General features: G+C 46.9%; 1 protein-coding gene across 1 annotated transcript; it reads left to right on the forward strand.

Moving 5' to 3' along the window:
• The first annotated feature begins 7927 nt into the window (after positions 1-7927).
• Positions 7928-13436, forward strand: LOC122393216. Its single transcript, XM_043389044.1, has 4 exons — positions 7928-8032; positions 11551-11664; positions 12185-12302; positions 12807-13436. The coding sequence occupies exons 1-4, from the start codon at positions 8012-8014 to the stop codon at positions 12899-12901; spliced, it is 348 nt and encodes a 115-aa protein (XP_043244979.1). The 5' UTR covers positions 7928-8011; the 3' UTR covers positions 12902-13436.
• Positions 13437-14152: the final 716 nt, after the last annotated feature.

A 14152-nucleotide genomic window follows, 5' to 3' on the forward strand; every position in this document is an offset into this window, starting at 1 on the left:
ACGCCTATTCCTTATGCCACCCGTCGCGTTTGTTACCCGCGAATGATTGACAAATTGCCGCCTCGCCCTCTTCTGGCCGAATTTTGCAGCCATAAAACTGCCTCTATCTTGTCGACCTTGGCTGCTATTGTCAATGACCGCTATGACGCGGGAGGCCTCTCAACATCTACCTCGCTTGCACTTTCACTTGCTCTGCAAGCCGCGAGATATTACCTCCCCCGCGGCCGACCTGAGATGGACTCGCCCGGAGCAGCAGCGGCCGGGTCGCCTCGTGCTCGGCAGTAGCGGACCGGCAGCGGTCATGAGGGTTTCGTGCGGGGAGTTGTGATCGCGTGATTTACGTGCTGGAAGTGACTGGAAAGACTGAGATCGAGATGAAGATGGAAATGGAGGGGAGACGAAGCTGGCTGTCTAGGAGGATGACGTTGCTGGTGTTGGTGGTCATGATGTCGGCGGGGAGTCTTGCTCAAGGTGGGTCCCGGACTGCCGGTGTATTTTATACCGGGAGTGGGGGGATTGACTTTGACAGGAGATGATTGCGGATAGTACCTAGATACGTTGGAAGTTTTGGTTCACATAACCCTTCCTTATAGCACTTTATTGGGCGATGCTGGGTGAGGAAGGCTGGACGTGTTTTAAAGTGATTGATAATACTACCGAGTTGAAGGCTTTTGGTCTGATGACGTTTGACATCTGATCAAAAATCCTGACGTGTCCATTGTCATGATGAGTGCTATGGGACGCACTCAACCGTTCTTGTAATGCACATTACATGTGTCAAGCTGTATTTGAAGCGTAAATGGAAGTTAATTTGTTTGATAATTCGATGCGTATCCATTCCAAGAAGCAGTAAGCGGCGTTTGCACAAACGTACAAAGTGGTTGGATCACAAAGTGGTTGGATCACAAAGTGGTAACAAAGAGCCCGACATGCGTCCGCTGCGTACGTCTGCTGCTGAACGCTTATTTAACTAACTCATTTAGAAGAGCTTTACCAAATTCCCTTAATCAAAACTTAGCACAGTAGGTACTTATCAATCTCGCTGGTTTTTATGTGACAACGCGATGAGCTGCTGTCTTTGACCCTGAGATGAGATTTAACCAGCATCCCGAGGGCTCACATTACAGATAAATCTAAACTGGACATCCTACCTTCGACACGAGACTTTTTATGAAGCGTGTCCGATTTTACGGGTGAATGGTTATTGATGATTAACGGCGGCTTCCTGGGGCGTTTTGGAGGATCCGTGAAACCTGATCGGTTGTAGCTAATATCTGTGGAGAACCCTACGAATCGGATGGCTTATGATGGATTTCCTGAATCTCTTTTTTCAGACTCGCTTTTATGTTATTTTCTGGTCTGCCGCTTTTGCGTCGAAGGAGGCAGCAACACTACTTATTCAAATATACAGAGAAGATTCATTTTATTGAGATGGTGATTGCGTCCCCCTATTTGCTGAAGCTGTTAGTCATTTAGCCGACCACCCTAAATGTTGGTCTTTCAAAATGAGCTTGGACGATCCACGGATCACAATTTGTCCTCAGAAGTGAATTATATTCCTTAAACTTAACTCTGACCTACGGAAATCCGGTATCCAAACTGAGTGAATATTTCCCCTCACGAGATGTTGCGTGACTGTGTCACGTGATAAAATGGCGTGACGTGACTCTGCGCCACCGGCTAAGTCTGTTTTGCTCTCCACGGGAGGTAAAAGCTTTATCTCCAGTGGAGGTTAGGTTATGGTGGCTCTAGCCACGTTAGGGAGTAAGTTGTGAGATGCATTTATTGTTCATGATGAAATGTATTCATCAAGGTGACGTTTCCCTTAAACGAGCGGCAGTGAGGCTTCTAATTTCATACCATCCATTTAAAACCTCCCTCGGAAGCAATACCTGCCTCTATGCAACTGCTAGGCTCTCAACGACCAAAATCTGATAATCCGTCTCTCAATTAGAATTTACTATCATCCAAACAAAAAGCGGTCCAGCTCGGAACCTTCTGTAGCAACCTCCAGCGGGCGGATGACCGGCTTCCAGCCCCCTGTCACATGTCGACATCCTCCTTGTAGCTGATACGTGCCTCCACCCGCCGTGCCTCCACCCCCAGACGGCCATTACGCAAAGCTCCTGATGTCACATGGGGATGGTACATCGCACTGTCCGCATTGGTAGACGTTACACCATGCCTGTAAGGTGGTGGCGGCACTCTTTTTGGTTGGTGAGCTCCTCAAGGTAGACCGGTGGCTGGCGAGCGGGTTGGGTTCCTCTCTCGACGCGAGACGAGCGTAGTCTCTAGAGGTGTGTAAAAATGCAGGAATGTGTCGAGTGTTGTACGCGTACAAGTCAGTTGTGGTAACTGCACTTAGTACTGCGAAGTTGCCATTTTTGACGTTATAACTATCTTGCTAGTGTTTCTTGCTACTATCTTGCTATCTCTTGCTATCTTGTATCTTGTATCTTGTATCTATATCTATATCTAGTATCTTGCTCTTGCTAGTATCTTGCTAGTGTAGACTTTTTTACGAAATAGGTTGTTGGGATAAAATATTGAATTACTGAATGAAATATCTCATGGTTCAGTGCTGCGCACGAATGTCGGCTATGCCAGACGCTATTTTTACCGTGCATGTTCGCGCAAAGCCTCTTAGGCCAGCGGCAGGCAGTCGCGATCGCTATGCGATGCCATTGTCATCGTGCATTGACTTACGCACTTCGTGGAAAAAATAACGTGATCCTCCGCCGGCGAAACATTCAATCTGTCAGCTAACGAAGGACCGCTGACAGTTATAAGCAGGTAGTATCCGTATCATCGGAAACAATAGACCCGCGCTCAGGCGTACACAGAATATACCGTTACGAAGCCCAGACTAACTACGCGTCACGGACGGGATCGCACGAATCAACAAACTGTCTCACAAGGGGACGCTGACAATAGCATATCTATTCATCGTGGTCTCTCGTTCCCTTGACGTCGAAGGAGGATATCTTAGCGGTGTTTACCGCGAAACGGTTTGTCGGACGGAACTGTTACGTCGTGATTCTGGGCAGTTTGATGCGATCAGTTGTCGTTTGCTTATCTTCGCGGATGTGGGTTTGCTTTGTGGATAAAATAATGCAGATAAACTGGAAGTTGCCTGTTTCTCTAAATATTAGCTTATTCCTCTCGCATTTGTTTTTACTTTCTGTTTATGCAAAGTGATGCCTAACGAGACTTCCAGCACAGGGATTGATTCAAAGAAACGTTACTGCTCCGGTAAAAATGACGTTCAAACACGGCCTTATATCCGTGCAATGCCAGTGCTTGCAAACCAAATATGATCACTTGTATATCAAATACCAGTCAGATTAGTGGCCAGGCCACCAGACGAATCAAGCTAGTGAGATACAAACCAAGACGCGGGCCGAGGCTATAGCCCAGAGACAGCCAGGATACGGTCTGGATACAGCCAGTATACGGTCTGGACTCTGGATACGGCCGACTGCCGGGCCGGAAGTAAGGAGGGCCGCGCGCGCGCCGGCTCAGTGACCACCTGCCACCGCCACCACCGGCGGCGCGGCCGCTACAGACACCGCCACTTGCGTCCGTCACTGGCAGGCGGCAGCGGCCGCCAGACACCGTCACTACCACACCACCGCCTGTAGTGGTTACTACAGACACCGCCACCGCTAGTGCTACTTGCGTCCGTCACTGGCAGGCGGCGGCGGCCGCTAGACACCGTCACTATACCACCACCGCCTATAGTGGTTACTACAGACACTACCACCGCCACCAACCCGCCACTGCCTCCGCCACAGACGTGTCACCACCGCATGTAGTGGTTACTAGTTACTAGAGACACTACCGCCGCCCGCCACAGACGTCAAACAGCGCCACAGCGTGTCACCGCCGTCTATAGTGGTTACTATAGACACTGCCTTCGCCACAGACGTCAAATAACGCCACTAGCGTGCCACCGCCGCGCCGCTGCGGCCATCCTGACGTTACACCATTACAGACACCGCGTCGTATACCGTGAAGGCTCGCCACCACTACCATCTCTGCTCGCATCTTGGTTACATCTTGTCGTATCTGTTGTAGGCACAGCTGTAAACACACCCCTCCCAATGCCACCGCTATTGCCGCCGCCGCCACCCCCACTGCCGACCACTGTTTCGGTTACTGTACGGTTGCTGTCTGCCGCCGCAGACCACCGCCGTCTCCGTTACAGACATTTCTACTAGTGATGTCAATCATATGTAATTTGGAAACCGATACCAAACCAAATACCAACTGAACCTTTGAAAAAATGCCAAAACCGAACTAACTCGCGAATTCAGAAGAAATACCAACTTTTTACCAAATTTCTAATGTTGAATACATTACCAAGTCCTCACAATACCAACAAAATACCAAAATCGTTAGGTTTGAAATACCAAATACCAAGTTGGTATCGGTTTGGTATCGGTATACCAAATAGTTGGTATCCGATTGACATCTCTAATTTCTACAGCTATGAGTGTCGGTATGGAACGGGCGGCGTGTTTTTATCATTTCAGCCGAAACACCTACCGTTGCCGAACCGATAATAAAATCCCTGACTGGTATGGATATTCGCTATTTTTGTGTCCTGAATTGCCAATTGCGAACATAAAAGTTGACTGTTATTTTCACCATTTTCCTTGTCATAATTTTGGTGGCTCTTGTCTGATCGGTTTGACCTCTCGATAAACTTCCAAAGCGATGGCAATTCACATACAAAAGATCCTGACCGGGCTTTTACAAGAAGTAGGTATGTAGGAACTGTATGGCACGTGGCTAATTCTCTATTCGTCTCATATCCCGTTCCCGTACGGCCTTCAAATCGCACTTGAAATACGGCCTATACTTCTCAGGTATTTCCGGTTGCGCAATTGTTCCGTTTCCTGTCCCATTTCTGTTCTGGGACGTGGTCGTTTTGTCCTTGCTAGTTCTACTGTACTTGCAGATCCGTTTCTGTGCGAGATATACAGTCAGATTGTTGATTGTGAGTGAGATTGTCGGCACTAGATGGCCGTGAGTTTTAGTTCGTCGTGAGTTCCGGCGAACTCTGATTAATTGATCAGTGAGATCTGGTTAACGTTTGACGTTTGTCCGATAAAATCGTCACTCCGTGCACACTGCACAGTGCACACTTTTCACGCGTCGGGTGTGAGAATTGTCAGTGCAAGAGCTGAGAATCTGAGGACGCTTCTTATCACAGCTCGGATCGCTACCAGCTTCAACAGAACAGCTTTATCATAGTGTGGTGGTGGCAGAGCCGATAATTCGTTTGAAGCTGTGTTGTTACTTGTTACTGGTGAGCCTTGGTTGTTCAGTTGAGGCTAAAGCGCTTTCATGCGTCAAAGCGGTTTTGATGGGTGTAAAAAGGAAAAATATTCAGCTGTCCGAAGTAAAGAATGTTTTTCTTTTTTTTCTGCAGCATGCAAGAATCAAGGCTCGTTTGATAACAGTGTGGCTCTGTTTTCCAAACTGCATGACTCATTTCGCCTACGGGCTAGGACTGAAACGTTCTTACTCTCTCGAAGAGCCGAGATCACACAGCTCTTTATCTATGCTTGGTTTTTCCATATGTTTCGGACTTTTTCGGACTTTCAAATACTTGCAAGAGCGCCAACAGCTATGGACCTTAGAACGCTCTAGCTCTCTATCTTAATCATCATGCGCTCTCTCCCAGCTCACACGCGCTCACGATAAATGGCACGAGCAGCCCGCCGCCTAACTTCAACCGTGACACCAGTGGGGAGTCACTAATATTTTGACGAGCAACCAGACGCCTGACTGAATGTCGTCAGGCACTTCGTCGTGGGAGCGCCCCGAAAAGTTGCGTCACGAGTATTACGTGAAAGCAGGAAGACGACACTTGGTGTTCGCACCGCTCAAGTGAGACGTCTTGTTCGGAGAACCATAATGTGATGGATGGGTTTCAGGAGAGTGAAAGACGCGGACATTTGTGGTCTTCTTTAGGATGGTCTTCCTTATAGGTAGATGAGGAGGTGACCATAGAGTGTTAAGTAAAGGAGGAATCGCTTTTGGTTCAGGAACGAACGATTCAATAAATGCGACATGTGCTTACTGCGTCGTGTGAATATCATAATACATACGTCATACCTAAATCCACTTTAAGATACGACAGCAGGCTTGTCTTCGCTCAGTCATCACTCCCAACCGACCTGTCTCTGCAAACCTACTAGTGGCTGGCTGTTCAACTACTGTCTAAGACAGCGAGCAATTACTATCGCCGACAGCTGATTCCGTGATCTATCTCCAACCTTCAGACAATCATCAACTCAAGTGCGCCTCGGCCACAATAGCGTGGGACTGTTCCGGGGCAACTAACCCACGTGGGTCGCAGCTCGGGTCCATTCGTCTCTCTCTCTCTCTCTCTCTCTCTCTCTCTCTCTCTCTCTCTCTCTCTCTCTCTCTCTCTCTCTCTCTCTCTCTCTCTCTCTCTCTCTCTCTCTCTCTCTCTCTCTCTCTCTCTCTCTCTCTCTCTCTCTCTCTCTCTCTCTCTCTCTCTCTCTCTCTCTCTCTGTCTCTCTCTCTCTCTCTCTCTCTCTGTCTCTCTCTCTCTCTTTCTCTCTTCCTCTCTTCCCCCCCCCCTCTCTCTCTCTCTCTCTTCCCTCTCTCTCTCTCTCTCTCTCTCTTCCCTCTCTTCCTCTTCCGGTCTTCCTAGCCAGTGGGGTCCATCCTCCTCGCCTTCATTAGACATAAGGCAAGTCACTGACAGACTTGCGAGAAACCATAGATCTTTATGTTTTCCTGTTATCAAGCTTTGCCTCGTGTGGATAGGAATCATGAGCCCGTAAAAATCTTTCCGAGATAAGAATGTTTCCGTTGTTGAAAATGACTGCTTTTGAGTACATTACATGCTCGTCCTTGGCATTCACCTCCATCCGTCCTTTGTTACCTAAATCCTTTCCAAGAATCGTGCTACATTGCACATCCGTGATCACTCAGCCGCCCCAGTTCAGATAAGAAACCTGAAAACCTGAAAGCAGACCCCGTGAGTCTCTGAAAGCGAAAGGATTTCCAGCAGCAAGCGAACCACCACTCTAAGCCTGCCTGCCAGCCACGATCTCACCTCCCAGGATATAACCGTGTGACACGGGAGGGAAATCGCTCCCTAATGGCCTGCTACCGACACCGCCGTAGGGGACACTCAAGCTAGCGAAACGGCCTAGCCGCTCCATAAACACCACAGAGCGTGAGAATACCCGTCGCTGATCCTGCTTCCTGAGCATCGCGGCACCAGTCAAGTGGTGTGCTCGAAAAGTGGCGACTTTTATGGCGACTCGTGCGATGCGCGATCGGGATTCTTCGTGTAAGAATATCTGTTTACGGTGGTGTTTGATTGTATCTTTGTAAGCAGTTTGATGGTGGTAAAGGTGAAATTGAATTGTCTCACGGCTGTCTGTGTTTCATGATCCGTAGCTCGTGAGAGAAGTACACTTTCCGGTCAGAACTCGAACTCTGAGGGCGTAGAACTTGGAAGTGAGAATTATGCGCCACACTGAAAACATTTTTACACCTGTTCCCGAAAAATAACTCCTGTCCTAAGTGTGAAGAATCAAATGACACCCGAATCACGAATCATCTGTTAAGTCTGATCAACTATGCATGGGTAAACGTAAGTGTTTGGGATAATACACTTTGCCTTAACACTGTGGTCCACGAAAAATACGTGCTCCGGGTGTCATCATGAACCTCGTTATAGATGATCAACACCGGTTTCGAGTCCCCCACAAATTGATCATCAGGGCAGGCATCAATAAAAGGGTAGGACCTTGGAATGCGTGTTATTTTTTCCCGCGCGACCGCCTTGGGCTGATCATGCAGCTCGCGAAACGCGTATCATTTTCCCGCGCGTCCGCCGGCGGCGGGTTGTTTGTCACTTTACTCGGGTGTAAGAAATTACAAACATTTGGCCTTGTCGCCATCTTTGCTGCATTTTGTGTGTTGCGGCGGACGCGTGGTATTGCCGGTTCTGGGCTGCATGGATTCGAAGAGGGCTGAGGTAAGGTGATAGGCATACATCTTTACAATAAGCATTTGGCCATTTGCAGTTACGGAAGGCGAATAAGGATGTGGAGGAAGGTAGAAACGCAGCAAGACGTCCTGCTGTCTGCTTCTGTCGGCATATGTGGCGCTGTCATAATGATAACTGGTGAATTATCCATTTTATTTCCTATGTTACTCCGTTCTTTTCCTTGCTATTTTATAATTACAATATTTGCATAATGCATGGTTTAATGTGCCTATCCTAGAGTTCCGCATCACAAATGCTTTGTGTGCACCATTGATAATGTGATGCCTCATGGTTGTGAATGACAATGAGGGACGATAAAGCACAGAAGGAAATAGTTAAATAGCCATTTTAATGGTTATAATTGACTGAATCCAATTCATGTGCCTACATATGGATTGGATTTTAGATTTCAATTTATCAGTACATGGATTTGGATTATTTGAGGTGAGACGTGCAGAATGTTCATACCTACCTTCAAGGGCGGAGAATTGTTGGGGGTGCATTTCTTGTTTGAATGTATAATTTTCTGCATTCAGGATGGTTATCGGGATAACAAAGGCCACTTGGCCTGGTGGACCTATTCTCACCGAGCTCTTAGCTGGTTGGACTAGTGTGGCTCTAAGGGATAGGGAGTGTTGTACATGACTGTCTTCCAGTGGCGGTCTAGTCGGGCCTTGAACTGGTTGAGGGTTTCGGCACACACATGGTCTCAGTCTGGGAGTGTGATCCAGTTGTTGACTACTCACACACTCAGCATGTTCCACTGAACGAGTGTCCGCACCCTGCGTTTCTTGAACTTCCACTTGTGCCCTCTCGTTCTTGTCGAGTCGTGCCTTGTCAGGATCTCAGCAACCAGCACAGGGGCGTAGGAGCCACAGGGGGGCACGTGCCCCCCCCCAACCGCAGAGCCGTGGGGCATTGCCCCCATAACTTCACGGTAAAAAGATGCATTTCGAGACAAAAATGGCATGGCATTGCACCTTGCGATGCGAGCCAGCGTCCCAACGTTCAGTAAAGCACATTTCCGTCTAATGAAGGAGCCTTTTGGGCAGGTAGGACACCTTTTCTCATCACTGGCGCACTAGCAGACCGAATTTTGCCCCCACAGCTGAAAGCAAGTTCCTACGCCCCTGAACCAGCAGGTCGTAGAGCAGGTGTCCTGACCTAGAGCAGGTTTATTAGTTATTACTCATTGTTTACCTAAAATCCTACTAAGTTAATCTAAATTAGGTACGTACTCCCTTCTCATCTAAAGCAGCTAAAGTAATTTGGTGGGGTACCTAATGAGGAGTTTAGGTGAGCCAAAGAAATATATCCAGTAACAACATTGGCGGATCTAGCTAGTGACTAAGGGAGGGGCCAAAACGGGCCAAAGTAGGGGCCTTATACATGTAGCAATATACCTAAAGCATTGGGTTCGGTTTGCAAAGGGAGGGGTCAAATCCCACTTTGGCCCCGCCACTGCTGGATTTTGGCCCGTTGCCCCCTGGATCCGCTAGTGAGTAACAATCTATATCTGTAAGAAGCTTGAGTTTGAGGGCTTCGGGTACCTGATTGCAAAATCAGGAACACCCACAGACACAGCCAAAATCCAGACAGCCAACTTTCAATTGGCTGTCTGGCACTGGGAGCAAATGGTCATTTTTTATGCATCCAAGGTCCTGGATGACAAATCAATATTTTGATGCAAAGTGGGGGGGGGGGGGGGCTTGTCATAGGCATCTTGGTTAAAGGGACCCTCCCACCTTCTAAAATGTTATTAAAACCAGTTAAATTGTGCCCGACTTTATAGATTGGATGCCCAGGAACATGGTTCTGGCATTTATTTTTCATTAAACATCTCAGGCTTCCCATATTCCAAACACAAACTTTCAAATATGTGAGTCACAGCCTAAAATTCTCCCTTCCCCAGGCCACATTACTGTCATAAAGCTGATTCTTTTTAATCTGTAGGCACCACAGCAAAGCTCAGACCAAGTTTTAATTGATTTTCCATGAACAAGCCCATCTAAATCAGAATGACTAAATGAGGTGACGTCACACTAACGGTCGCTCCGTGTTGAAGATAGGACCTTAGCTAAGGTCTTTTTTTGAAGCATCAGATGGAGTTTTCTCCTAAACTATGGAACTGTGGGAGTTCAAGACAATTTTTTCTGCCTTTTTGCCAGATTGTCCTCAACTTGGCTATCCCAACTCAAACCCCATGTTTAGGTGGGAGGTCCCTTTAAGGATCAAAATATTGACTCACTTTTCAGACAGCTTTGTATTTCAGGTAGATGGGTGCCACAGAAGCTTTAGGTTGAAGCAGACTTTTTAGGTTGGGGGGGGGAAATAAACCCACCTACCCCCTAAATTAAGTTTCTCCTCGGATTTCGGCCACTTAATTTCGAAAATGTTGGAAAATACAAAAAAAAACAATCTGGACAAAACAGGTGTCTTTCTTCACCAGTTTTTGCTCAGAAATCCACTGGTGCCATTTATTTTTCCATTCGACCCCTAGAAGTCCCCAAAATTGCATTTGAAAATCTGACGTCATATTTTAGTATGATTTTGGAGTTTAAAACGGGTCATTTGGGGATCAGATATAGAGCTATCGATTTGAAATTTGATGTTTGACACAATAGAGGTGTATAACATATATTCCGATTCCTGAAATTTTTGGATTTTATTGGCATTTTCTTCTTTTTTTTGGGGGGGGGGGGGGACAAAATAAAAAAGTAAAAAATCGGAGGTAGCCATGTTGTAGGGCTAGCAATTCTACATTTACGCTATTTTTCGTTTGCAATTCCATTTCTAAATGTGACTTTGAGAGACTCTCAAACAAATGCCGGATTTCGTCTAAAAATCGAGCAACATGACGTCGGAAATTGGCTTTATCTAAAAAATTGTCAACGAATTAGAAAAAAAAACAAATATCCATCATGTGCGCAATGGTTCCATAAGAAAATCAAGTTTCAACTCGATATCTCCAGGCGTTTGGCCATGGCACACAAAAACCTGGGGGGGGGGGCTTCTCAGCCCCCCCCCCCCGCCAGGAATAGGGTTAACCGCATTGTCTCCTCGAACTGTCTATCTGTCTCCTCGATCCTTATAAATTTATCGTCGTCTCAATCATTGTGGTGAAACAAATGCAGCTGTCGGAGGTATTCTATGTCTACCGTATGTTGGATATGGAACGACACCTAGTATGTACCCTACAGTGCTGAAATGGCCTACATTTTGGCCGAAATTGCGTCTTTCTATCAAAATAGCAAAACACAAACACGCCACTAATAAAATAATTATTCCAAAACCAAGATCCAGTGGTACCGAACAGTTAACTTTGATTTTGAAATCACAAACTTGTTTTCTGACGATACCCTCCCAGTCCGCATCCATCTCCTGCAATCCACAAAGGCTGTCACAAAACTACTTCGTGCATTCTTGCAAAGCGTTTTCCTGTGACAGAAAGGTAAGCTGGCGATCACTGGTTTATATTGGTGAAATGGGTCTTTTTACTCCCACAGCTTGATGAAGCGATGTCGAAGACGTTTGCGGACAGAAGGATCCTGGTGGTGACGAAGAGGCTATCCGTACCCAAGCTGAAGAAGCTCTACCCTGCCCTCTTTCAGGAAATGGAGGTATGTCTCTCGCCCTCTCGCTCTCATTCTCGCTCACTTGGTAGTGGTTGTGCTTATGCTACATCGTGCCACGCTTTGTTTTGTAGTGTTCATGAAATTTATGGTTTTATCATCTCTTAGATGTTGGGAGTGAAACTTCCTACCAGGGTTTTGCTCCACCCACCCATGAGTCGAGTCAAATTTGACTCGACTCGACTCAAATGAGTCGAGTCGGAGTTGAGTCCAGTGTCAGAAAAGTGATCCCTTTCTATTTTTTTCCGAACTTGGAAGTTTTGTTCCGTCAAAAAGTTCTACTGTAAAGAATGACAAGTTTTATTCTGCGAGTATCAAAGTTGATAATGAATCAAAGTCATATAATGAAACAAAGTATGTAGCATGCTAATTGATAGTTATCCACGGGCTACCCATAAACGTTTGCTATTTTCACTTCCTCGTTTCTTAGATGGTGTCGACTTATTTCATTGGTAACTCTAGATTTTATTTCCATGTCATATAATAAAGACGTATTTATTTGTTGCAGATCTGGGCGGAGCTTGCCCGAATCAGGGGCGGTGGATCGACCAAGGAGAATGAGCTGGAGAGGGCGCGTGAGAACCTTTCCAAGGTGCTCACAAAGTTCCAAGTCTGTGAAACGAATGGTACGTTATTGTGAATTTACGGTTAACAATTTCGTGGATCTCGAGTCAAAAGTGCATTTTAGTGCCAGTGTTCTTCTAGTTCGGCTACTTTCCTCTTCCATCGCCGTACTTCAAATTTGAAGTTTGACTCTAGGCTTATACAAAGACTTGCCCAAGAGGTACATACATGGTCGTTTGTCCATTTCCCCTTTTTCTCCCGCACCTATTAACGCAATCAGAGCCCACTGGAAAGACAGTCGGACAAAGTTTATTAACGGATCTACGTTAGCCATATTTGGGGTATCTATAAAGATTGGATGGTGGTTGGTGGCGCTTTGGCTCCCTCATTGCATGATAATGTTCTTACCAGTTTTTAGTTTGTGGTAGGATAATGAAAAATATAAACGAAACGTCGGATTGTCTTTTGAAAAAAACGAGCTATTGTGTGTGCAGTTTGTATTTTACGGCATGACAGTGTTGCATTGGTAACTGACATGCGTGTCTATGTGTGTCTGTGTGTTTTAGAAGCTGCGCTGGAGCATCTCCTCATCGAACTTCGCGAGGAAGACGCTCTTTACGCGGCACCGACGGCCGGAGGTCCAAATGGTTATATGGCGTGATGCCCTCTGGGTCGAGGGAGAGAAGGTAGCTGATTTTGAGATACTGAACAAGATCGACCAGTTCCTCACATGGGGTGCTGCGTTCTCGGTGTTCGCTCAAAAGCCGACCAAGAAAAGCACGCGGTGCTCCGCATACCTGGCAACCGTTATGGTTCTCCAAACAGACGTGCTGAAGCCCCCGAAAGGCCTGGAGCGTATCACTCAGTAAGCGTCAAGCTCAGTAGATTCGTGTCGCCTGACTGTCCATCTGAGGCCCGACTGAGTCGGGTAAGACTTACCTTTTTCCGTCTTGCGGAACTTCTTCACTGTCAGTGGGCCGAGATAGTCGTGTGTTGAAAGGTCGTCTCATGTCGACTCTCGCCTCTGGCAGGTCAGCCATCCTGGGTAGCTGAGGGGTGGCTCTGCGGTTGCGGCAGAACGCACACTTCTGTTGACACACTTCTGTTCACACTTCTGTTGACACGAAATGACAACAGATGTGCTGTCATTTCGGTTTGTGTCGTGTTTTTTTTTTAATAAAGTCGTTCGCCAAAAACAGTTGTTTTCTCAAGGGTGTGCAGTTACACTCATTACGCGGGGAGCCGTGGGACGGGTGTTGGAAAGTACCCGCGGGAGAGGTGTTTAAGCGCAGGTGTAACCCACAACGCAGGTGTAGACAGTAGGTGCTTAAATTCGATGCCGGTGTAGACAGTAGGTGTTGATACTCGATGCGGGTGTAAACAGTGGGCGTTGATACTCGATGGGGGTGTAAGCAGTGGGCGTTGATACTCGATGGGGGTGTAAACAGTGGGTGTTAATACTTAATGCGGGTGTAAACATCGAGCGTTGATACTCGATGCGCGTGTAAACATTGGGTGTTGATACCTGATGCAGGTGTTCGATGACGCCTTGATGAAGGGTTAGTTGACACCTGTTCAGATGCTTAAAAATGGAACCTGATCAACGACACCTGTTCCGCGGGTTTACACTCGGGACAGGTGTAAAAATGTTTTCAGTGCAGCAGGGTGAGAACTTGGGTAATTCAGTTTATTTTCACTTCCTTTCGGTTACCACGCGCTGACATCGGCTGTTGAGTCATGAATGTGAACGGCAGGCGGGGCTGTACTGGCATTCTGAATAGTACAATGCTGTTGCGAATGTCTGATAGATGTGAATAGGAAGAAGTTTCGACATAAGCGTTGGGTATTGAAGGCACTTATGGGTCTAAAACGTCGCCTCCAATGTGAAGCACAAATGTTTCATGTTGAAAAC

The sequence above is a fragment of the Amphibalanus amphitrite genome, unplaced genomic scaffold, assembly GCF_019059575.1.
Source record: "Amphibalanus amphitrite isolate SeventyFive unplaced genomic scaffold, NRLGWU_Aamphi_draft 000524F_arrow, whole genome shotgun sequence".
NCBI lineage: Eukaryota > Metazoa > Arthropoda > Thecostraca > Balanomorpha > Balanidae > Amphibalanus > Amphibalanus amphitrite.